This window comes from Malus domestica, chromosome 07 (assembly GCF_042453785.1).
Source record: "Malus domestica chromosome 07, GDT2T_hap1".
Classification (NCBI taxonomy): domain Eukaryota; kingdom Viridiplantae; phylum Streptophyta; class Magnoliopsida; order Rosales; family Rosaceae; genus Malus; species Malus domestica.
Genome location: NC_091667.1, coordinates 35,861,658 through 35,884,036, shown reverse-complemented (window position 1 = coordinate 35,884,036; position 22,379 = coordinate 35,861,658). Strand labels below are relative to the sequence as shown.

General features: G+C 39.2%; 3 protein-coding genes across 6 annotated transcripts; 1 reads left to right on the top strand and 2 right to left on the bottom strand.

Annotated features, from left to right (window-relative positions):
* Window positions 1–411: 411 nt before the first annotated feature.
* LOC103439915 (MAG2-interacting protein 2) lies at window positions 412–10,315 on the bottom strand. The gene is made up of 12 exons (XM_008378556.4): window positions 10,066–10,315; window positions 9,898–9,946; window positions 9,598–9,771; window positions 8,685–8,886; window positions 8,341–8,534; window positions 6,844–7,831; window positions 5,808–6,766; window positions 5,620–5,708; window positions 5,174–5,533; window positions 3,800–5,039; window positions 3,350–3,615; window positions 412–3,255 (listed from the first exon to the last, which is right to left on the bottom strand). Exons 1-12 carry the CDS (start codon window positions 10,147–10,149, stop codon window positions 685–687), a joined length of 7,176 nt encoding a protein of 2,391 aa, XP_008376778.2. The 5' UTR covers window positions 10,150–10,315; the 3' UTR covers window positions 412–684.
* An 841-nt stretch (window positions 10,316–11,156) lies between these two features.
* Window positions 11,157–15,646, top strand: LOC103439916 (U-box domain-containing protein 43-like). Of its 4 annotated transcripts, XM_070825531.1 has the most exons (6): window positions 11,180–11,333; window positions 11,421–11,550; window positions 12,128–13,445; window positions 13,564–13,867; window positions 13,948–14,438; window positions 14,531–15,646. In XM_070825531.1, the coding sequence occupies exons 3-6, from the start codon at window positions 12,231–12,233 to the stop codon at window positions 15,524–15,526; spliced, it is 3,006 nt and encodes a 1,001-aa protein (XP_070681632.1). In that variant the 5' UTR covers window positions 11,180–11,333; window positions 11,421–11,550; window positions 12,128–12,230; the 3' UTR covers window positions 15,527–15,646. The 4 variants fall into 4 exon arrangements, with proteins under 4 accessions (XP_008376780.1, XP_070681632.1, XP_008376779.1 ...); XM_008378558.4 differs by having other exon boundaries at window positions 11,157–11,550; XM_008378557.4 differs by having other exon boundaries at window positions 11,180–11,550; window positions 12,122–13,445.
* Window positions 15,647–15,723: 77 nt separating this feature from the next.
* On the bottom strand, window positions 15,724–19,593 carry LOC103439917 (oligopeptide transporter 6). Its single transcript, XM_008378560.4, has 6 exons — window positions 18,310–19,593; window positions 17,914–18,011; window positions 17,250–17,819; window positions 16,894–17,140; window positions 16,586–16,768; window positions 15,724–16,502 (listed from the first exon to the last, which is right to left on the bottom strand). Exons 1-6 carry the CDS (start codon window positions 18,793–18,795, stop codon window positions 15,888–15,890), a joined length of 2,199 nt encoding a protein of 732 aa, XP_008376782.3. The 5' UTR covers window positions 18,796–19,593; the 3' UTR covers window positions 15,724–15,887.
* Window positions 19,594–22,379: the final 2,786 nt, after the last annotated feature.

The window sequence follows — 22,379 nt, the reverse complement described above, 5'->3', positions numbered from 1 at the left end:
GCTCAATAAATGGTAAAATTGATTTCAATTGCCTTATAAACGGAAAATATTTTACAAAGACAAAAAAATTGCATTTTCCTCAAAAAAAAAAAAAAAAAAAAAAAAAACGTAGTCATTACGGTTTCTCAACAATATTCCAAATTTGTACAAAAATAATTATAAAATTTATTTTCTTTCACCTTGGTGGCACATGAAGTTTTGAAAATTCATGCAAAACTTTTTGTTTATATTCTAAATAGGAGTCCCATTTAACCAATGTTTTTTTTTGGCCCACTACAATTTATTTTTAAATATTCGATTCTATTAAAAAAAAATTGTGGCTCAACAAATGTTAAAGCCATTTTCAATTGACTTATAAAATTACTCTTAACTATCACGAAAAATACTTCGTAAAAATAAAAGATTAAAAAATGCAGTCTAACCATCCCAAATTCTAGCTATTTCGCAAATTCACATAAGAATCGTAATAAAATCTATTTGCTTTCACCTTTACCGTACCGTGAGGTTTTGAAAATTCATATTAAGAATTTTTGTTAATATTCTTGTAAATGAAGCCACGTTTCGGCGAAAGAACAATTTGTGTCCATTTGTATTTCAATTTTCGGCTTAAATATCCATTTAAAATACATGTGACTCAATAAATAGTAAAACCACTTACACCTGTCCCATAAAGTTCATGCCTTTTCATCCCACTTTAGTTGGAAGCAATGAGATGGCACTCCGGATCAGATTTTCCAACTTGCCTCTCAAACTATCAACAGTATTGTTCAATGCTTCCGGTGAATGTGTCTCATCAAGCGGGTCATGTAGCACACGGAGCGCCACCTCCAAAAACCGACTGACACTCGCCTCCGCAACATTAACAAGACCGAGCGATGCATTTGTGTGCATAAATTTCGTGACAACGAGTCCGGCTAGAAGTTGCTGATCCGCCTTCACAAGCTCTGATATGAAACAGGGGAAGAGTATTCTTCTGAAAAGCAACGGCCATCTCTCGTTTTGCACTTCGGCTGCTTGAAACTTGCGGGATACGTTCCCGACCAAATAGCAGATATAAGAGAAGATGTTTCCGTACGAAGAGTTGGAGATGATGGTGCGCAAAACCCCGGAGAATAGTACCAACGTTAATAACTCATGGTCACCGCCAATCGATTCAGAGATGCCTTCTTGCTTCAACTTGTCGTCAACAGCCGCCAAACAGTGTAACTGTAGTGATTCAAAAGGCAGTAACAGCACCAGCTTTAAAGCCATGAAACAATCTCTTTCAAGAACAATCTGGCTCAAGCTCCTCGCGCCATCTTCATCGAGCAATATCCCATTAGATTTCGTTACGGACTGATCAATCAGCCTTAGAACATCGTTAAATTGGGAGAGGTTTACAAGCTTTTTGAAAATCTCCAACCAACATACATGCAAAGGGTGAATGGACAGGGAAGTCTCCTTTTCTTTAACAGGCGGTTCTTCTTCCTGGAAACTTTCCCAGCCTTCGTCCCAGTTGTCATCCCAGTCGTTTCCAGCCTCAGGAGCTTCAACAGAGGCTTTCTTATCTTCCCTCACCGAGAAAAACCCTTCCCACTCTCCCAACATAGCTAGCAAAGAATCAACATGGGAATATGTTTGAGCAGCATCACACAGCTTCAGGAAGCAAGAAACAGCTGTTTCTTGATTTGAGAGATCGTCAGGGGTAACTTCCATGGTGGGTGATATAGTTGCCACAATCTGTGTCGATTTGAGGGCAACTAATGTACTTGTAAACCTGTTAGATGTATCATTATGGTCTGCCGACCCCTGATTAGCGGTCTCACTATTTTTACTTGCAAAGTGCACCTCGTCCCATCCTTCCCACGACGTAACATTAGATTGTATACTAGCAGACAAACCCTTGATGGTTTTACCTGTGAGGTATTGCATAAGCTCTAAAGTATAAACTCGAACTGACCCCGGAAGCTGCGGGTTTTCAGAGAACTTGGCCATTCTTTTCCAAACTAAATGCCTGACCCTATCTAATTCTTCTAAACCACCTTCTAATTTACTCAAGGAAGATAACAGCTGATATAAGTTCTCATATTCCTGGGATCCATGGGCAACCACATCCTGCAAAATGCGTTCCAAAATATTTAAGTAGAGAAGGGGAAGTTCCTGGATTTCAGTGTCTCCGGCCACAGTGGAACCCATTGGACCCCCTAATACCGCTTGGGAAAATACTTCGGCCACAGCTCCAAACCCACAACCAGAAAAAATCACGGCTCTACAGAACATATAAGGTTCAGAAGCAGAGTCACCAATTAAACCATGATTGACAAAGCTGACAATTGTAGCCCAGCCTTGACTTGGGGAGACAGTGTCTTCTATTACCAACCTCATGAAAACCTTTAGACAACATGCTAAGCAATCTAGATTGAGCCTGAGATTTTCTCCAATGTCCTCATGGGATGCAATTTCCTTCATCTCCTCAATCAATCTTATCCAAAAGTTCAAGAGAATTATTAGACATTCTTGCCATGCTGAGTTGTCTGGTAGAGTCCCAGAAGAACCCAAAAGAGGTATGATTATTGTGAAATACCGCTTCATAATGTTCAGAGAATCTAGACGTGCCAAGAGTCTAATATACTTTCTGCAATATTCATAGCTCTGCTCAAGTTGACATACTAAGATTTGAAGGTTTTCAGTGCTTTTGGTGACCGTATCAGTTCCAGCTTTGGTTTCCAAAGTTGCCAACAAACTCAAAATATAATGTTTGTAGACATCCTGCCATGTTATCAGACCCTCCGACAATGGGTCGGAATATATACTGGCAAGTGTCTCTACCATCTTTGCCAAGGCTTCCAAGCTATTATCATATACGTGCATGTACACTTCATGGCTTAAGCACTTAAAGTTTAAACCACCTAAACCAGCAATATTTTTGAAGTTAAGGTTCGCAACAAAGGAGAGTTTTCTGCACTCTTGTTCCATTAACTTGTAAAAACGAGATAATCCAAAACCAGATAAATGCACTTGATCAGGGTGTATAATTGGTAATTCTTTTCTGGTTTCTTCCAGTTGCAAGTAGCAGTCAGAAAGCAGACTAAAGATGTAAGCAAGCCGCACCTTGTGGCATCCATCAATTGCAGGGTATACAATAGATGACACAGCTTTGATGGTTTCAACAGCATAGCCAATTATTTCTCCTTTAAATTCTGAAATTTCAGAAGTAATATCATCATTGGTCCAAACCTCAGAAACAAGGACAGAACTCAGATAACGTACAAAGACCTGCAAGGAAAAAATAGATCGCTATCACTCAATGGGAAAAACAGTTGTCTCTATGTTAATGTATTCAAAGATGTATGCCTATAAAGCTGCCTACCTGTGCACGGTTCAAGCCATATTCATCAGCTAATGTTAAAACGTCCTTCAAAATGTGCTTCTTCTCTAACTTGACAGAATCAATCAAGGGAAGAACAACACTCTCAATATAATTGAAGTCCCGAGACAAAAAGCGTGCTGTGTCAACGCCAGGGATTATTTTCTCTAATACTCTACATCGATCTGCGACACGCTTTTGGTCTTCTAATTTCAATTTCCATTCTCTCCAAAAGGTTGACTGTACCTTATCAAATTTGTCAATTTCCTCTGAAAGCAATAAAACAACATAAGAAACCATGAACCATGAACCATGAACCCCTCATTATTGGAAAAATGTTGACCAAAAAGGTGAAAGACATGATAAAAAAAAATGTATTTAGGCCTTCTTTTGGTGACTGATGGAGCTTCAAGATGATTGCGTAGCAAATTGTAAATAAGTATAGCAGATTACCAGTAGTAGGTGGAGTGTGTTTTTCTTTAAATTTCCTTAGTAGCAGCTCCCTCCTTTGTTTAGGATCTTCACACTCAAGTGCTGAACTATACAACAAGCTATATGTCATCCCCACATTCATGATGCTAGAAATTTCTTGGTAATCCTTCCTTGTTCTAAGCTGCTCTTCTATCACTTCAACCCCATTAACAGCATCCCACAGATTCAACAGAAAGGAGCAACCCACTATGTCTTCCTCTTCAGTAACAGGTGGCTCAATAATTGATTTTGCCAGAGACGCAACAACATTGTCTGTAGGAGCAAAACCATTTCTCGCCAACCAGGACAGAATTGTCACTAGAGCCTGTGTTCCTACGTTGACATATTGTTTTCCAGGAATCAAGTTACCAATTGACTTCTTACTGTGTTCTCTATTCCTACTTAGTTCAAGCAGCCATGGAAGTTGCAGAGCAGCAAAAGTCAAAATTTTTCCATTTTCTCTCAAAACAGATTCCCAATTGGTTCCATTCTCAACAGGCAAGTTTTTAGCAACAGTAGAAAGTACACTTTTTATGTTACCAAGATGAACTTCTTGATCATCACAACTAGCTCCCTCAACCATTTCTAAGCAACCTTTTAGGTTGATTATATCTTGAATACCATGGACTGGACCTGTAATAACCGAGGAACCTTGAATTGAGAAATCTGGACATTTTGTCCCTGACAACATCATTAATGTCTCACATTGACCTTGCAAATCAAGGTCCTTCCATGCATGGAGCAACTCGCTCACAGATTCCTCATCACAATTGCTCAAAGCAAAACCCAGTAGTTGCTTTCGAGAATTCATATCCATGTTTTCAAGCGCAGGACCCCTTGCTATTGCAGCACATAAGTCCCAAATGTGACCATGCCCCTTCTTAGCCAAAACAAGACATAGGTCCAGGGCCAATTGGAGATCACCAGCAACCGCAGCTTCTCTGGCAATAGCTTCCTGAACAGAAGATATGTGGTCTGAAGAGCTCAATCCAAGAAGTTTAGCAATCTCAATGAGTTCATCAACATGTAAATATGCACCGCTTTGGCATGTGATTGCCATTTTGATTATCTCCATTGGATCTTTTATTTGCCTGAATTGCATGGGTAAGAGAGTCACTCCAAGACTGGGAAGTCTAACTGTAAGTGCATCGATAATATCAGATTCTACTCTGACATTTCTACTGCTTGGAAATAAATTGAGGCATTCCTTAGCCTTCCAGATCTGAAAAAAGTTGTACACAGTTAATTAATACAATAGTAAGTATTGATGTGCTACCACATCAAAATGTTTAAAATGTATCATTTCGGGCTTGAATATCATAAATCAACAGCAAACGTTAGCATCTTTATACTTACTTCAGGACAAGAAAGACTTGAAGCTGAGAAGAAATACTCCCTTGCTGCTTGTATGACAAGATTTTCAGCCTTCTCTGTTGCTAAAGCAACTGAACTTGTACCCTTTAGATAATTCCTAGCAAGAGAAAACTTCCCTGCTTTCAGCAGTCCTCGGCAAAATTCCATCAACATATACTCCAGATCCAGAAAAGGAAATGCCTTTTCCCTAATGCATTGCATATCACGCCACATGCTTGCCCAATCAGTATCTGATCGACCAGGCTGTCGACGTATAAATTTTGAAAGGATAAGACGAAGAATTTGCTTTACACCTTTTCCATCTTCATGAGACTCTAGAAAAAAGTTCAAGGGCTTTGGCACCTGAAAACACATGAAAATTGATTAAATGCAAAACATCAATACCCTAATACCAAGAAAAACACTCCCTTTCAAGAAAGAATACAGACCTGATAAAATGCCAGGAGCCTCCCTACTTCAATGTGGCCTTCTGCCAATTTCAATCTTCTGTCAAGTCCATCAACATATATTTCACTACCTGTTCAGTCGGAAAGATAAAAGGTAAACATTCTTAAGCAAAAACAAAATCATATCTGATTGATTATCACACAAACCATAATTCTAAAGAAGCAAACACCTTGCATTTGTGGAAGCTTTGATAATATGGCTGCCATTGTACTCCACCTATCAGTAGATGTGCACAAATAAATGCACTGCAGAGCGCAGTCTATGACTTCAACCTCATCCTTGAATAGGCTGTTACTCTGAAAATCACTGCACCCTTCCTCTATTACCTGCAAGCAGATATCCAATTTATTCTCGGAAGCAGTTTCCTTCAGCCATCTAACCAGAAATGATTCAGCCTTGTTATGCTCTGTTGTCTGATGGTTATCTGCCACCTGATCCTGTGACCTATCTTGCATAAATGGAATTGCCATATTATGTAGTCTCGCAATCATATTTTCTTCTTTAACTCCTTTAAGCATCAATCTGAACTTCTCATAGTCAGAGAACTGTTCCCACGTGACAAGACTCAAGCTGGAATTTATTTCCGGACTACTGTCATCAGAATAAATAAGTTGGTGCAAGTATGAGACATCCTCATGGAACCTCTGCAACTCATATACACCTTTGCGATTAGCAAAATCAAGCAAGCAAATGCAATTATCTAGCTGTCCACTACAACTATCAATATCTCTAGCTCTCTTCTTGTACCACATTGAAAGTTCATTAGTTGATGGCCAAACTGATCCTAGGCACTGCTTCAGTAGAGGTTCGGTCTGGATTTGGATACCAATCTCATGGTCCTTGGGTGATCTGTTAATAAAACTTATCATTTTCTCACATTCAACCCAATCTTCTTCCCTCACAGCTACATTTGTAGGAGGAGACCTCCCAGGAAGAAGCTGCCCATATGTTTGTACAGGAACTGTTTCAGGGATAGCAGCTAAAATCTCTAAAACGCAAGAAGCCAGTGAATAAGGATGAAGCTTGAACAGGAGATTTAAGGCCCCAATCTTCCCACTTTCAGCAAGCGTAACAGCAGCTTCACTTATAGGCATAGCTCGAAATTTGCTATATTCCTGCACTGAAAACCTGCGTAAAACTATGTCATTCAACTGTAGGTTAATATTTTGCTTACATGAAAATATAGCTTTGGAAGATTATGATACCTGCCCATGTTTATCCCAAGAAAGGTCTCCAACCGGTCTCTGAATTGTAATAACTGAAGTCTAGCCATACGAAAATCCCAAATTTGGCTACATTCATCCTTTTCTGATTCAGAAAACCCATACTGGTTAGTTAGGTTCAGCCCATATGCAAGTAAGGCCCTCACAGCATCTTCTGTAGGTCCAACTTTGCCAACACATTCGAAGAGTACAAAAGTTTTGTCCTTAATTTTTGATAAATAGGTACTTATTTCCTTTGGTCCTTGGCTTGACTGCAACCACTGTGACTTTACAACTTCATCTTTATCCAACCCATGACAATCAGCAAATTCCAAGGCAGCTTGATACTTTTCATTTCTAATCAAAATATTATACATCTCCATGATAGATCTTTCAGAAAATGATACAAGGCTCCAGTTCAACGAAGAAATGTCAATATGGTCAAGGCTGTCCACTACAATATGCTCCATACCATGTGAATCATTACGTTCCTTAGAGTCAGATCTCTCTTCGGATGACACCGTCTCCAAAAGAAACAGGTTTCCTTGAAACAGATTTATTCTGTCTATAACCGGCTTAGAATATACAGTTTCATTTTCCTGAACTTTCAAGCCACTAAGGATGTCAAGCATGGTAACAACGCCACACCTTTTTGCAAAAGTAAGGATGTGGTCAGACCACCAAGTAAAATCCACAATGTCAATTAAATATTCCCCCTCTCCACTTGACAAATTATCAGTCACTTGTGACTTGCATCTCTCTCTGCATGTAAAATTGGAAAGTGAAAAGGATTCTTTATCCAGCTTAAATATGTGCAAGCATCCAGTGACATCTAAAGTAGCAACAAATTTGGCTTGTGGAGAGATTAGCACCTTTGGATATACTAGCTGACTTCCTTTTGGTTTCGAATAAAAACCCTCAAATTGAATGGTAACAAGCTGCTCCAGATCAATCATCCTACTTCTACGCCAAAGAGAAAGATAACAAGATCCTGGAAGAACATAATTATTTAATTAATAAGTAATCTAGCTCATATATTACATTATTTTCAATTGTTTTATATAAACTAATTGATAACATAATGTCGATATCTTTTTTGCATATGAAATAAACTTAGATCGAAGTCCCAAAGCAACAAAAAAAGTTCTTTATAGCCAATGAACACAGTGGCTAGCAACCAACTCTGAAAGTCATAGCAAAAGAAAGCAGCATGATATGCAAATATTCAACCAACAACAACATCTGAAGTGTTCTTCCGTTCTTCAAAAAACAAAAGAGTTACCATTAACAATAAGGCCATCAACAAAAGTTACCCGATCATCCAGATTCATGCAAAAACTAATGCAGTAGATTTGTTTAAGATTCTAATCTAAAACTTCCCATCTACATATGCAAGAAATGATATTAACCACATAAGGGCCTGCATAAATGAATACTTCATGTATAACCATGTATATGCTAAATGGAAAGTAGAAGTAGGAATCATGACAGAGTTGCAACCTGAGTTTAGTATGACACCAGCAAGCAAAGAAAGCTCAGGGTGGTAGTCAACACAGATAACATTGCAAGAGAGCTGCCCCTTTGCAGTTAACCCATTATGTGAGGTGCGGGCAGAATATATTGAGGAACTAGGATCCTGACTAATCTCAATATGCTGAAGGGAACTATCAGAGGTAACCACAATAAAGCTACACCTGAAAACATTTCATTAACTTCAACAAGTGAACATCAAACTTTTCCAAAAAAAAAAAACAAAAAAATTGAACCTCAAACCAGAAAATCAAGACATGTTCTTGTATGAGTAATTTTTGCACGGGCTACGGGCAGAAAAAAAAAGTACTCACAGACAAGATTTCTGTACATCAGAATTGTCCTGTACAATCAGGCTAATTACTGGTAAAGATACTTTCAAATTCCTCCTTGCAATCCTTGTTATCTCGTCACCATTTGCTTTGATAAAATACAGTGTATCATTGTCGTCAACAACACCAAGAACATCATGACTTTCAGACCAAGTTCCTATTGTAAATGAAGTAAGGCTTCCACCTGATGGATAGAGCACAGATTAGAATCATTAGAAACTATCTTAACGAAAAAACAGTACTAGTGTAACATACAAATTTGGATCTAATGAAGAAAAAATAAAAAGGGAAAACCCAAATTTCTAAAGCATACATATCTCAATACGTCACAATGAAGAACCAATAGGAATCCACATATTATGTGATCCACAAAATTATACCAACTTCAAATCTCATTGGCCCTTATTAAGATGGGTGACTCTACAAACTCTTGTCATAATTTTCTGAAAATACCTGTTTCCTAATTAATTGTCTTTGGCCCTAATTCGGAATCACTGTATACAGTGGACTACTATGGTTAGAGGCCCCATGGTCTACAATGAAATTACACTGTGACTGACATGGCCAATTCACAATGAACTTACATATAAGTGTTCCGTAAAGCAAAACCATTATTATATACCACTACTAACTGGGTATTAGTATTTCAAATATATCAGCTGACCATTACAGGGTACATTGGAAAAAGGGCATAGCAACCAAATATAATGCAGGGAATCAAGTTTATGAGTAAAGTCCTCAACTTTGCAGGGAATCAAATTTAATATGCAAACATATTCTTTGAAAACAAAAAACAGCATATCATATTAAAAATTCAATGCCCGCCTAATACTGATAAGCTGGTGATTCCGAAAATGTAAGGTCAACAAAATCAGCAAAATACAACTTATATTACATGTAAAAGTGCCGCAAGGCTTCGAGTATTCGTCCTCCTTCTGTAAAATAGTTATCTGATTTCCAGAAGCCACAGCCACGCGCTCGCCTCTCGGAGAAATAAACAAAGATGCCAGTTTTCTCAACTTTCTTGGCTGCTTGTATTCGCTCCATTTCTCTCTGAGCTGGTTCACACCTTCATGGATCAAGAGGAAACACAAATTCAATCAATTCGCGTTCCCGCAACATGATCAACCTTTCAAACACCATAATTCATCCAAAAAACAAATAAAAATTAAATATTGAGAAAAAAAGAGTGAACCTGGAAGGGAAAGCAATGATCGAAAGCTCCCTCTGCTACCATTATTTCCCTAAACTCCGTGAATCAATCGGAAACGGAAACAAATCAAGAACTTGATTAATTGAGTGATTAAGCAAACAAGGAGTCGATTAACTTGAAATTGAAGAAAATTAAAAGAGAATTAAGAACCTGTTGAGGAGGGTAATTGGGAGTGTAGGGCCTCGTAATGTGACGCCGTGTCTCGTAAAACACCGTGGGAGTTGCTTCTTCCATGGCCTAATGATTCAGTGTCGCTTTTCCGCCCTCCGAGATCTCAAACCCTAGACCTCAAAAACCACACCCGCATCTCAAATTCCACTTTTTACAGAGGAGAGAGAGAGAGAGAGAGAGAGAGAGAGAGAGAGAGAAATAGTAGACAAACGCACCACCATTTTTTTTCTCTTTTTTTTTGGGGGGGGGGGGGATTGTGAAACTGCTACGGACTCAAATCTGTCGGGTCTGGGCTAAAATAAAAGGCGGCCCAAATATAATTGGGCTTACTGCGAAGACTTTAAACTAGCCCAATAGCATGGGGCTTGGATTTTTGGACCGGTTGGGCATCCTGGATGGGTACAAGACTTATCGAGCCGTTACTGCGATCCGTTTTGAACCCATCGGATCGATCCTTTTTTTTTTCTTTATTGAGAAAACGATATTAGGGTGGGCATTTATAAGTCGTACTATGAGCTGTTCATAAATTTAGCATTGAACTCAGACATTTTCAGATATCGAACTCACAAATAAAATAAAAATGTCACTAAATTGTTATAGTATTGCTGATTGACCTATTCTTAGATTTTTGTGAGAGATTTTTTAGTAGGTTTTCATGTCACGACACTATTTTATCTAAGACAGACACAAGATACACTCATACCTTCACATCCATCACTGTTCTAAAAATCTCCGTTCATCGTTACTCTGCTTAAGCGTTACATGGCTGGCCACAACTTGGATCTAACTCTTAGGCGTTTAAATGCCAGCCGGCAAAATAAGATAGTATAGTGTAGACGCGCAATCCAATGGACTACAAGCCTACCCCGTTTGTTTACAACAGCGAGACCCAAATCCGCAACGTAGGCAGGAAGGTTAAGTTACGATGACGTGGCAAAATCTGCATGGCTCTCTCGCAGCATGGGCCCGCAGAGCATATGGTCAGCGAACAGCGTTGACTCGGTCGTCAGTTAGCATGTCCCGCTCGACGTAGGCTGCTTGGAAAAAACACAAAAAATTAATAATTAAATAATTCTACCGGATTAAACAAGTTATTCTTTCGTTTTCTGGACTCGGAGAAAGACTCCATGAAAGTGAACGAGAGTGCTTCTGAACAGAAGAAGCTCTAGTTTCAAAGCTTTGTGGTTTTTGGGTTTTCGCTGGAACTTGCATGCTTGGTGAAGATATTCGTTGACTTCTAATGTCAGGTCAAATCTCTCTCTCTCTCTCTCTCTGATTGAGAACCCGTATTGTTATATATTTCTGTTTGGTTGCTGAGAAAGTCAGGGAAACAGAAAAGACTCCATGAAAGTGAAAGAGCGTGCTTCTGAACAGAAGATGCTCTAGTTCGAAAGCATTGTGGTTTTTGGGTTTTCGCGGAAACTTGCATGCTTGGTGAAGATATTTGTTGGCTTCTAATGTCAGGTCAACTACTCTCTCTCTATCTCTCTCTCTTTGATTAAGAACCGTTATATATTTCTGTTTGGTTGCTGAGAAAGTGAGGGGAACAGAAAAGAAATGGAATTCTGCATAAAGGGTAGGATTTTTCCCTTAAATAATTATTAGAGCATAATATATAGCATGCATGATCAAATTAACTTAGTTTAAATTCATTATATATTTATTTCACTTGTTTGTTGAACTTGAATGTGATTATGTGATTAGTTGGAGTTGGTAAGATGTTTTCCATGAAACAACTTAGGAGGATAAATTGATGAAACAAAAATACGAGAATCTGTTTCTGTCGATTACCATTACGTTTTTAGTTTTTAGCTTTTAGCTTTCGCTTCTCTTGGTTTTTAGTTTTTAGCTTCTAGCTTTCGTTTTCCTTGGTAGGGTTATTTTAGCTTTTAGCTTTCGTTTTTAGTTTTTAGCTTTTAGCCTTGCTCCTTGAATTCCAAAATTGTACTCGCTTTGCATTGGTGCTCCTTTCGGTCAACTCTGTGTAATTTGCGGTTGGGAAGAGAACCGATATTTTCTCGATGCTGTTTTTTAGCTGCAGGCTTGCATTTTCCAGCAAAGGGCCGCTTCTTATCTTTCGTGGTTGAAATTTGGTTCGGACGGAGCTGAGGGTCTATATCCATAGATTTTTCGAGCACAAAGAAATGGCGAATGATAGTGTTATCAGTGCCTCATTCGTTCAGGTGTCTGAATTACTCTTTGAGACCGTACATGTAGGAAAGGAAGTCCTCGTTCAGAAAGAAAGTTTCAAAGTATTGTCAATGTACTTGGAGCCGACCTCTTCTATTCTGAAAGAGTTGTCAAAGCAGAATATTGAGTGTTCCGAAAGCTTGGCTAATGCTTTGAAGATTCTGAATCGAGAGGGTGAAGTCGCGAAGCAGCTAGCTCTAGATTGCAGCAAAAGAAACAAGGTGTATCTCTTAATCAATTGCCGGAATATTGTTAAGGCCCTAGAGAGAAGCACAAAAGAGATTGGTAGAGCGCTTGGTCTAATCCCATTGGCGTCGTTGGATGTTTCATCTGGTATAAGTAGTCAGATTAGCAAGCTGTGCAAGAATATGCTGGATGTTGAGTATCGAGCGGCTGTGGCTGAGGAAGAGATTGTGGACAAACTTGAGCTAGGAATACAAGAACAGAATGCTGATCCGTCCCGCGCAAAGAACTTGCTTGTTCGAATTGCTGAGGCTCTTGGGATCTCCGATGATCAGTCTGCATTGGAAAATGAACTCGAGGAGTTCAAACGTGAATTGGATGATACGAATAGAAAAGACCTGGAAGAAGATTTGCCAATGGAACAGATCATTGCTTTGCTTGAGAAGGCTAATGCTACTTCATCTGCTGGTGACAAAGAGAAGGAGTATTTTGAAAAGAGAAATTCTTTAGGTAAGCAACCATTGGAACCTCTTCAGAAATTTCAATGTCCATTGAGTCATGATATCATGGAGGATCCCGTGGAAACCTCCTCTCGTCACACGTTTGAGAGAAGCGAGATAGAGAAGTGGTTTGCAGAAGGTAACACTAACTGTCCTGTGACCAGTATTCCCGTGGACACTTCAGTTCTACAGCCCAACAAAGCACTAAAACGATCAATTGAAGAATGGAAGGAAAGGAATACCATCTTTGCAATCGTCTCTATTAAACCGAAACTCCAGTTAAATGAAGAGCAGGAGCAAGAAGTGCTTCAATCCTTAGATAACCTGCAGAACTTTTACATGGAAAGGGAGTTGCACCGTGAATGGGTGACAATTGAGGGCTACATTCCTGTCCTCATTAGACTTCTTGGTTCGAAAAGTCGAGAAATAAGAAAGCGTGCTCTTGCCATCGTATTGATCCTTGCAAAAGATGGTGAAGAAAATAAGGTACCTTCTAATTGTCATGTTGTATTTGATGATACATAGGTAATAGTTTTTTGGTAGAGGCAATAATTGGCATTCCCGAATTTCGTATATATGATCCAGTTCATTATGTTTTTAACAGGGGAGAATCATAAAAGTGGATAATGCACTTGAATCTATTGTCCGCTCGCTTGCACGTAGAAATGAAGAAAGCAAGTTAGCATTGCAGTTGTTACTGGTACTATCTGCAACTAGGGCTGCACGCGATTTAATGGGAAATGTTCAGGGCTGCATACTTCTCCTAGTGACAATGTTAAGCAGTGAAGATAGTCAAGTCATCCGAGATGTAAACGAGCTTCTAGAAAATCTGTCTTTCGTTGATCAGAACATTATACAGATGGCGAAAGCAAACTATTTTAAACCTTTGTTGAAGCTTCTTTCTTCAGGTATGCTTAAGAGTGGGGTCTTCCAATAGTTCGGAAAATGTTACAAAATTGTGTAATGTGACAACTTAAATTTGATGCAGGAGTGGAAGATGTTAAAATGCTTATGGCTAGAACTTTGTCGGAAATTGAACTGACAGACCACAACAAACTGTCCATTGTAAAAGACGGGGTACTAGGACAGCTTCTTGAACTGCTTTCGCAAGGTGATACTGAAAAGAGGAAAGTTGGCGTCAAGGCTCTTCTTCACCTCTCCAACTTACCACAAAATGGCCTGCAGATGGTTAGAGAAGGTGCAGCTGGACCGCTATTTGAACTTTTGTATTCTCACAGTTTATTATCGCCAACCTTGCGCGAGCAGGTAGCTGAGACAATTATGCACCTTGCCACATCAACCGCCACACAAGAAGCTGCACAGGAGCAGGTATCGTTGTTAGGCTCTGAAGAAGAAATCTTCAAGCTCTTTTCGCTAATATCTTTAACCGGACCTGACATACAAATAAACATTCTCAAAACCTTCCATGCAATGTGCCAATCTTCTTCTGGTTTTGACATCAGACTAAAGTTGAGACAGGTAACACAATTACTTCTCGCGCATTTTTTGTTCTTTCGGCATGTGATTCTGTACATGCTAATGGCCACTATGATGTTTCATGTGATTCACAGCTCTCTGCTGTCCAAGTATTGGTTCAATTATGCGAAGCTGATAGCCCTACCGTGAGGGCAAATGCCTTGAATCTGTTCCTTTCCTTGACAGAAGACGGCGAGGGCAGCACATTCTTGGAGCATGTAAGTCAAAGGTGCGTCGAGACCTTGCTAAGGATTATAAAAAGTTCTAATGATGTGGAGGAGATAGCTGCTGCAATGGGGATCATTGCTAATCTTCCAAAGGACGCTCAGATGGCGCAGTGGCTTGTAGATGCTGAGGCAGTTGAAATCATCTGCAATTGTCTAACTGATGGGAACAGAGATGCCTTGTATAGAAGGCGGGCAACAGAGAGTGCTGTTGGAGCTCTTTGTCATTTCACAGTTTCGACAAATCAGGAATGGCAGAAAAAAATAGCTGAAGCTGGTATTATACCAGTGCTGGTGCAGCTACTAACTTCTGGAACTTCTTTGACAAAACAATATGCCGCCATTTCACTTAAACAGCTATCAGAAAGCTCCAAAAGCTTGAGCAAGCCGATCAAGAAGCGCGCGGTTTTCCTGCGCTGCTTCTCTGCACTGGAACTTGGCTGCCCTGCACACCAAGGCATCTGTACGGTGGAATCTTCATTCTGCATAGTAAAGGCCAATGCTGTGGAACCCCTTGTGAAATTGCTTGGTGAGGAAGATTTCGGAGCTTGTGAAGCTTCTCTCGATGCACTTTTGACATTGCTTGATGACCAAGGAATAGAGCATGGAAGCAAAGTGCTCGATGAAGTGAAAGCCATCGCTCCGATTATAAAATTGCTGAGTTCACAAGTGCCCAGTTTGCAAGGAAAGTCTCTCAAGGCTTTGGAAATGATCTTTCGGGTGAATGAGTTGAATCTAAAGTATGGAACTTCAGCACATATGGCATTAGTGGATATCACTCAGATGAAAAATAGTGATATGAAATCTCTGGCTGCCAAGGTTCTTGCTCAATTGGGTGTGCTTGGCAAACAATCTTCTTATTTTTGATTGATTTGTATATCATATATTTATTGAATTCTGCAGAACGTCGGATTCTGATTTTTTAGATTGGATATGGAAGTCTGTTCGTGTATTTTTTCTCAAAATCTATGACTCATTTGATAACTATTCGTTTTTAGTTTTCGGTTTTCAATTCTTATGTTAGAAATAAAAAAGGAATCAAAACAAAGATCATCTGCAAACGCTAGAGAAATAGTTATCTGAACTATTGAAATCAGAATGGAAATGTTCTTCAACATTGATATCATATCGAAATAAAACGAAAAAACTAGAAACGAATCCCTGATAAAATATTTACAGGTCATCAAAAGCCATAAAGATGCTACTTCTGAAAATATGAAGTTTAATGTCAGTGAACTGGGCAGCCATCAACTACAATCCCTTTAGCAGTAGGGCAAGTAGCCAACGGGCAGCCCTCGCCGTTGTTCCCCCACCATTTAAGTTCAATGCCCCGGTTCTGCAGCGTAATGAACATCAATATGGTAACAAAGGCAGTTCCGGCATCAAGACCACCAGAAAGGACGTAGTTATAGCGCGACCACACGTCTGGCCTGTACCTGTAGACAACATACCCGAAAAGAAATGCAACAATGATCCAACTTGTAAAGTTTACAGCACTAGCCGGGGGCATCATGGATGTGGCACCCAGCAAGACCGGCATGTTGATGAGACGAATCCAATTATGTTGGGGGAAAGCCATGTGTGCAAGCTTGACAAGCACAGGGGCAATGGCCCCACCAAAGAAGAACCAATTGACGTTCATGTATGCACCGAGGTTTCCAAAGATTCTTCGAGGGCCAACAAGCCCCCAGATAACTGATGCATCAAAGAACACGCGGTCCATTGGACAAGTCCACTGACTATCCTTTGGCAGCTTGGAGGTATCACAAAGGTTTGGAATGTCACCCATCAGCCACCATGCTGTTACCAGGTATACAATCACTGCTACAATCGTTCCTACCACCTGTAATTCCACGAGGTTAGCTTCTGAAGATTTCAAACCAAAAATGTAATGCAAATTGATAAATCCGAAAAAACGAAACTGACCTGTGCTATGAACATTGATCTTGGTGGAATCTTCATGTAGTGACCAAGCTTAAAATCAGCCAGGAAAGTTAAAGCTTGAGCCATACTGATGTAGCCATACACTTTGAAGCACATATTCGCTACAGGGTGCTCCGGGTACAAGTACCCGATCACATATTCCGTGATAATATTCAAACCCGGTTGCTGTTACCACGAAAAAAGAACGGAAAAATGTTTCAGAAACCTTTATCTAGCATGAACTTGAACAAGCGGTTGTAAACTTGCAGCAAACAGCATTAGCTTATAAACAAAAGTTCTAATTTCGTTACCTGGTTTGTTGTGGCTGTGATGATACCAATTGGAACTGTGTACAAGATGGCAATGGCACAAGCAAGCAGAACACCCCACCAAGGCAGTTGAAGAGACTCGTTGTAATACTGGCAAGCAAAGAGGATAAGAGCAATGTTTACCACAAGGATGCCGAGAAACCACCATGTTGGCACTGATTTGTACTTTTTCATAAGCCTTGCATGGATATCCAACTTCTTTTGTCGTCGAAATGCATTTCCAATGTCCCTGCAATGAAGGTATGATGAAATTCAGCTTCAATTCACAAACAGCAGATCTCTAGTTTAACTTATGCTTACATTTTGTGAAAACGTTCAACGATTCAAACGTAAATTACCTTGCATTAAAGAGCAGAACATGCACAAGCGTAGCAGGAAGCGTGGCAAACCCGAGACCATAAGTCATAGCGAAGAAGGTGCTCAAATTTACAGGTCCGGACTTTGCATACGTAGGACGGTCAAGTTCAAACTTGGAATCAATGATGCTCAGAACATCATACGTGGTACCATTAGACGTGAAAAGGTCACTAGAATATATTGGGAACTTCTTGGCATTGTAGACATCAAAAAAGTACGTGATGGGTGTCATCACATACATGACAAGAAAAAACCCAATGGCAATATTGGCAGTGGCAAACCATGGGCTAGCTAGCGGAGTACCAAGATATGATGAAATAGCCGCCCAGTCAATCGCAAAAGAACCAATACCGAGGCCAGACAAGCCAGAACCCAGTTGTTGGACAAGAATAGACTTAGGAGCAAGCCAACATACCCAAGAGAAAGATGTTATGATGTAAATCAGATAGCCAGGAAAGACATAGTAACAGAAACTGCAGATCATCACTATGAGGAAGAATTGGGAACGAGTCATTCCACCTTTCGCCCTTTTGTCCTTCTCATGCAGAGCTCTGCAGCAGTAAAGACTTACTACTATGAGTACTTGCTAAACAGGATACGAAATCAATGACTGAGTGATTATTACTGAACCAAAGATATGTTTACCTGAAGAGTGAAACCTGAACCAGATTAGAAGGCCACCACATTTGCTCCGGATCAACCAGAATTCTTCGGAAAATTCCAGCCCAGCCAAACCCTAACACCTAAATTCAAACAAGATCAACAGAAACTACAGGGTCAGACACCAGATTAGTAATTTCGGTATGAAACAAACAGTTCATTGTGTTATTATTGTTACAAAAATTCAGCAGATTTGATAGATTTTGATAAAACAATACTGAACATTATAAACATATTTGTCAGAGAAACGAAAAGCATATGCAAATATTGCTACGAAATAGTCATAATCCGCTATAAAACCAAATGCAATTCCATTAACACAAAGAAGAAGAAAACACAAAAGCAATCGAAACCCAAAGAAGAAGGAGAAAAAAAGAAAACCTGAGTGGTGAACATAACAAGCAGGGCAGGAATAAAAGTGAGCTTCCTCTTATACAAGAGCTTCACAGCAGACAAGATATGAGTAGCGTAAACGCTTCCAGCGCCCGAGTTTGCAAATATGGTGATCAAAACATGTTCCTTGATATTAAAAGGCCCCGGATTCATGGTGAACTCGAACCACGTCCCCTTGAAAAAAGGGGACGTAGGCAGCGTCCTTGCCATGAGATGCCCAATGGGCACGACAGCAATCTGGGCACAAATCGAACTGATGGACAAAGGGTTTTTCCTGTACCAGAAGAACTGGTTGACAAAGGAGAGCAAGATGCATGAAGACAAACCAAGAACCCACATTCTGAATGTGAGCACGGGAATGGTGGGGTCGTCGGTTTTCGGCACCGTCAAGTCAACCTGCTTGATGGAGCAGTCGTTAACTTCCTCCTCCTCCGCCGCAGAGGCATCAACTTTTGCAGCGTCTATCTCAGCCATGAACACAGCTTGCTGCCGTTCCTAGTGGAAAAACAAGCAAATGTGTGAAATATATATTCAATATATGTGTGTATCTATAGATATAGATAGTTGCACAGTCGGCTCCGTGAAGTGAGTGTAAAATCACACAACGCAGAGAGAAAGAGAGGGCTAGGTTGAATATGGAGTATTGAATATTATGTATGTGTATATCTGTGTGTGTATATATATATAATATAAGAAGAGAGAGTGCGGAGTAGGACTACGAGAGTAGCTAGGGTTGGTTTGGATGCTTAGAATCCTAACGGAGGAGATCCTACGTCTTTCAAGTATTCATATTCAATTACAACAATGTATGTTGCACCCTTTCTGTATACCCCGGGATCTTCCAGCAGTCCCGGAATATTGTATACACGGTGCATTATGACCGTCAGATCTTTTATAAAAAAATCAAATGGTCAAAATGTAGCGATAAAAAAAAGATTCTGGTGAATAAGATACAACGGTACAAGAGGAATTCTCCTAGGCATAGGAGTTTAAGAGAGAGAGAGATTCGAGATGCATGTGAGACTGAGAGTCCTAAGTCCGCCAAACTAAAAGGATTTTTAGAAAACTGTTTATTTTAACAAATTTGGCTCACACAATATCACATCCTGTACAAGAAATACAAGAAAGAAAATAAATATTTGTTTTCAGAAAATTTAATTTTATGGGTTTCCATCACATCACTTTCGGTATGGCTTGATAATTTAATTGGGAATAGAAATCACTTTCTGAATAATTCTAAATGCAAAAGATAAAGAAGAGATTGAGAAGTATAGACACATTTTAATGATTTAGTAGCAGTATTAATAGTAACAGATAGGGACAACAGCAACCAAACTTTTAACTTCTTAAGTAAGATCAGTTTTATAAATTCTAGAATATTGTTGTCCCTCGATTTTGCACCGAATCTCCCATTAGTTCTAAGTAGAACCCGGATCCTCTTTGTAAGGATCCCGGGAATCCGTCAATCTTGTCCGTTCATCGTACATCGTACAGTCATAAATTATTTTAAATATTTTTATTTAAAATTAAACACAAACACTACTTGACAAAAACTGATCGCACGATGTACAATGTACGATGAACGGACACGATTTACAGATCTTTGGTATCCTGTTGGCTCTAAGTACAAGTACATAGTAAGATGGAGACAAGGATATTTATTTTAATTCACTTCCTGTTTTTTCTTATACGAAGATGGGCAATTCAAATTTCGGCTTCGAACAGTAAGGAAAAATATTTTCAACCAACTGAACTACAAACAAACATTGCAATTTGATTAAATTACATTTGATCTCCCAAGCAATAGTTTTCTGTAGATTATTATTTTTTAATTTAAATTTAGTTCAATTTTAATAGAATGAGATTAATTGATGGGTTCTTAATTTTATATTTGTCCATTTGGATTATCTACAACTGGCGTGGTCAATAAAACGGCATACCTTTCTGCGCAAAGCAAAGTCAACTAATAAGCCAAGTAGTTAACCAACCCCACACATCTTTTCGTAGGATATTGGAAATCAAGATCCAAGACCAATTTTTTAAAAGGAACTTTAACGAAAAACACCTGGTACTGTTCACTTTAACGAAAAACCACATTTTTACACTAAAAGTCAATCATGGTACTATTCACTTTACCCTTTATTTTGTACTTATCATTAAAACTCAAAGTTTTCAAGCTTTTTTCATTAGTTTTTTTTTTTAAATCGTAAACAACAAGAGGTCACGAATAAAAATATAAAGACGTTAATAAAAAAAGAAGTAATAATCTAATCATAAATCATCACAAGCGATTATGCGTTTGTTTTTTAGTCCTTCGTTCAATGTTTTTAAATGTTTGTTACCAATTGATAAAAAAATTGAGGTGTGATATCCACACATCCCATTTTACTTCTCACACATGTTTTTAATTTTCGACCGTCGGATCGGATGAATTGAAGAAGATTAACGAACAGAAATTATCAAGGATGTGTGAGAAGTAAAATAAGATGTGTGGATAGCACACCCCAAAAAATTTATCAACCCTATATAAGCCTTGGAAGATAAAACTTTTATTTTATTTTTTAAATTAACCACACAGTAATTTTCCCTTTTCATAATCACGTAAAGCTCGTTTGAATTTTTTTATTATTTATTTAAATGATTGAAAACATTTTTCGTAAATGTATTTATGAGACCAACCTTGGTAGAAAAGCAAATGAATCCTAAAAAACATTTTTAATGCTTCCTAAAAAAATCACAAAGCGCTTTTAAAATTCAAAGAATTTTCGATTTATTGTACTAAAACACGTTCAAACAAACGAGTAATATTTTGTAAGTGTGTTTTGAGGTGGATTGTCTGCCCTCCCATTTCCATACTCTTCCCATCCCCTCTTGTTTTGTGTGAACACGGTTAAGCTACGTTAACATTTTATATTCTTATTACTTTTTATTTTATTATTTTTATAAAAAAATCAATATAAAATGTTAACGCGACTTAACCGTAATCACACAAACAAATAGGAGGAGTTGGAAAGAGTATAGAAATGGAAGAGGAGACAATCCAAATGCCTTGCGTAACTTCAAAAGTCACCATCTTGCATCCATTTCAATTAACAATTATTGGTTCCTTGGAAAACCAAAGTTGGAAACAAACAAAGAAGTTTGAGCTCGACAGTGAGACTACACCCCACCATCCACTGATTCAAACTTCAAAAGGCGCTTTCCGGCTATTAAGTTTGACCGAAGAGCCACTTCCACAGTTCCACTTCTAGAAGCCAGCGACCCAACTAATGTACGCAATTTTTCTTGAGTACCTACAGACGTTTGTCTTAACAAGTTTAACCGTTAAATCCGATCCAACAACTTAAATTGAGTGACCGGGGACTATCGTAGGTGTGCGAACCCCACAGATTCCGGGACAAAATCCATCACTTGTAACGTTGGTGTGGGGAAAAATATCAAGGTATCGATGTCCGACAAGCTTGATGAAGACACCATTACCACGACGGTCCCCCTTGAACAGTCGCCGCATTTCTCTTCCAGCGGAAAAAGATCACCATCACCGCAACCGTCCCTCTCAATGTTCTGTTAAGCTTGCTGAACGACCCGTGGAAAAAGTTCCCCGTTGTCGCTCTTTTCTTTGTCTTCGACATTCATAGCTGACGAGAAGGTAGGGCCTTTGCGGGGGCAGGGCAATGACATTTATGGGTTACGTGAATGACCAAATGCAGGAAAATGTGACCTCTCAGAGCACATGAAACCATTAATTTCCAACTGCATAGTGCGACTAGTCTAAAAATGAATGCGTGCTACCGACATGCACCCAACTTCGACCCCCCCCTGCCGTAGAACATCTCCGTTAGATTAGTACGTCGCGCCGTGAAAAGAGAGTATGAAGTTAGTAAAAGAATCAAGCCCTAACATGCTCCTAATTCAGTACAAGTGCAGAACACAGTAGCTGCCAGTTTCCCCAACAGTCAGTGAAATCCAAAGACATCCCTTAAGACAGATCTTCCGAAACCATGTTAATTCTTCGATTCTACGGTAGACTCTAGTGGATCACAATCGAATCATGTTAG

Excerpts from the sequence above, each read along its gene's own strand:
- LOC103439915 (XM_008378556.4), bottom strand. The coding sequence starts at position 10,149 with ATGGAAGAAGCAACTCCCACGGTGTTTTACGAGACACGGCGTCACATT. Across the intron at positions 8,887-9,597 it reads GCCTTGCGGCACTTTTACAT|GTGGAAGCCTTACTTCATTT; the intron begins GTAATATAAGTT and ends TCTATCCATCAG. Across the intron at positions 5,040-5,173 it reads CAAGTCTTTCTTGTCCTGAA|ATCTGGAAGGCTAAGGAATG; the intron begins GTAAGTATAAAG and ends AACTTTTTTCAG.
- LOC103439916 (XM_008378558.4), top strand. The coding sequence starts at position 12,231 with ATGGCGAATGATAGTGTTATCAGTGCCTCATTCGTTCAGGTGTCTGAA. Across the intron at positions 13,446-13,563 it reads AAGATGGTGAAGAAAATAAG|GGGAGAATCATAAAAGTGGA; the intron begins GTACCTTCTAAT and ends TGTTTTTAACAG. Across the intron at positions 14,439-14,530 it reads TCAGACTAAAGTTGAGACAG|CTCTCTGCTGTCCAAGTATT; the intron begins GTAACACAATTA and ends TGTGATTCACAG.
- LOC103439917 (XM_008378560.4), bottom strand. The coding sequence starts at position 18,795 with ATGGCTGAGATAGACGCTGCAAAAGTTGATGCCTCTGCGGCGGAGGAG. Across the intron at positions 17,820-17,913 it reads GTTCAGGTTTCACTCTTCAG|AGCTCTGCATGAGAAGGACA; the intron begins GTAAACATATCT and ends TTACTGCTGCAG. Across the intron at positions 16,769-16,893 it reads TCACAGCCACAACAAACCAG|CAACCGGGTTTGAATATTAT; the intron begins GTAACGAAATTA and ends TCGTGGTAACAG.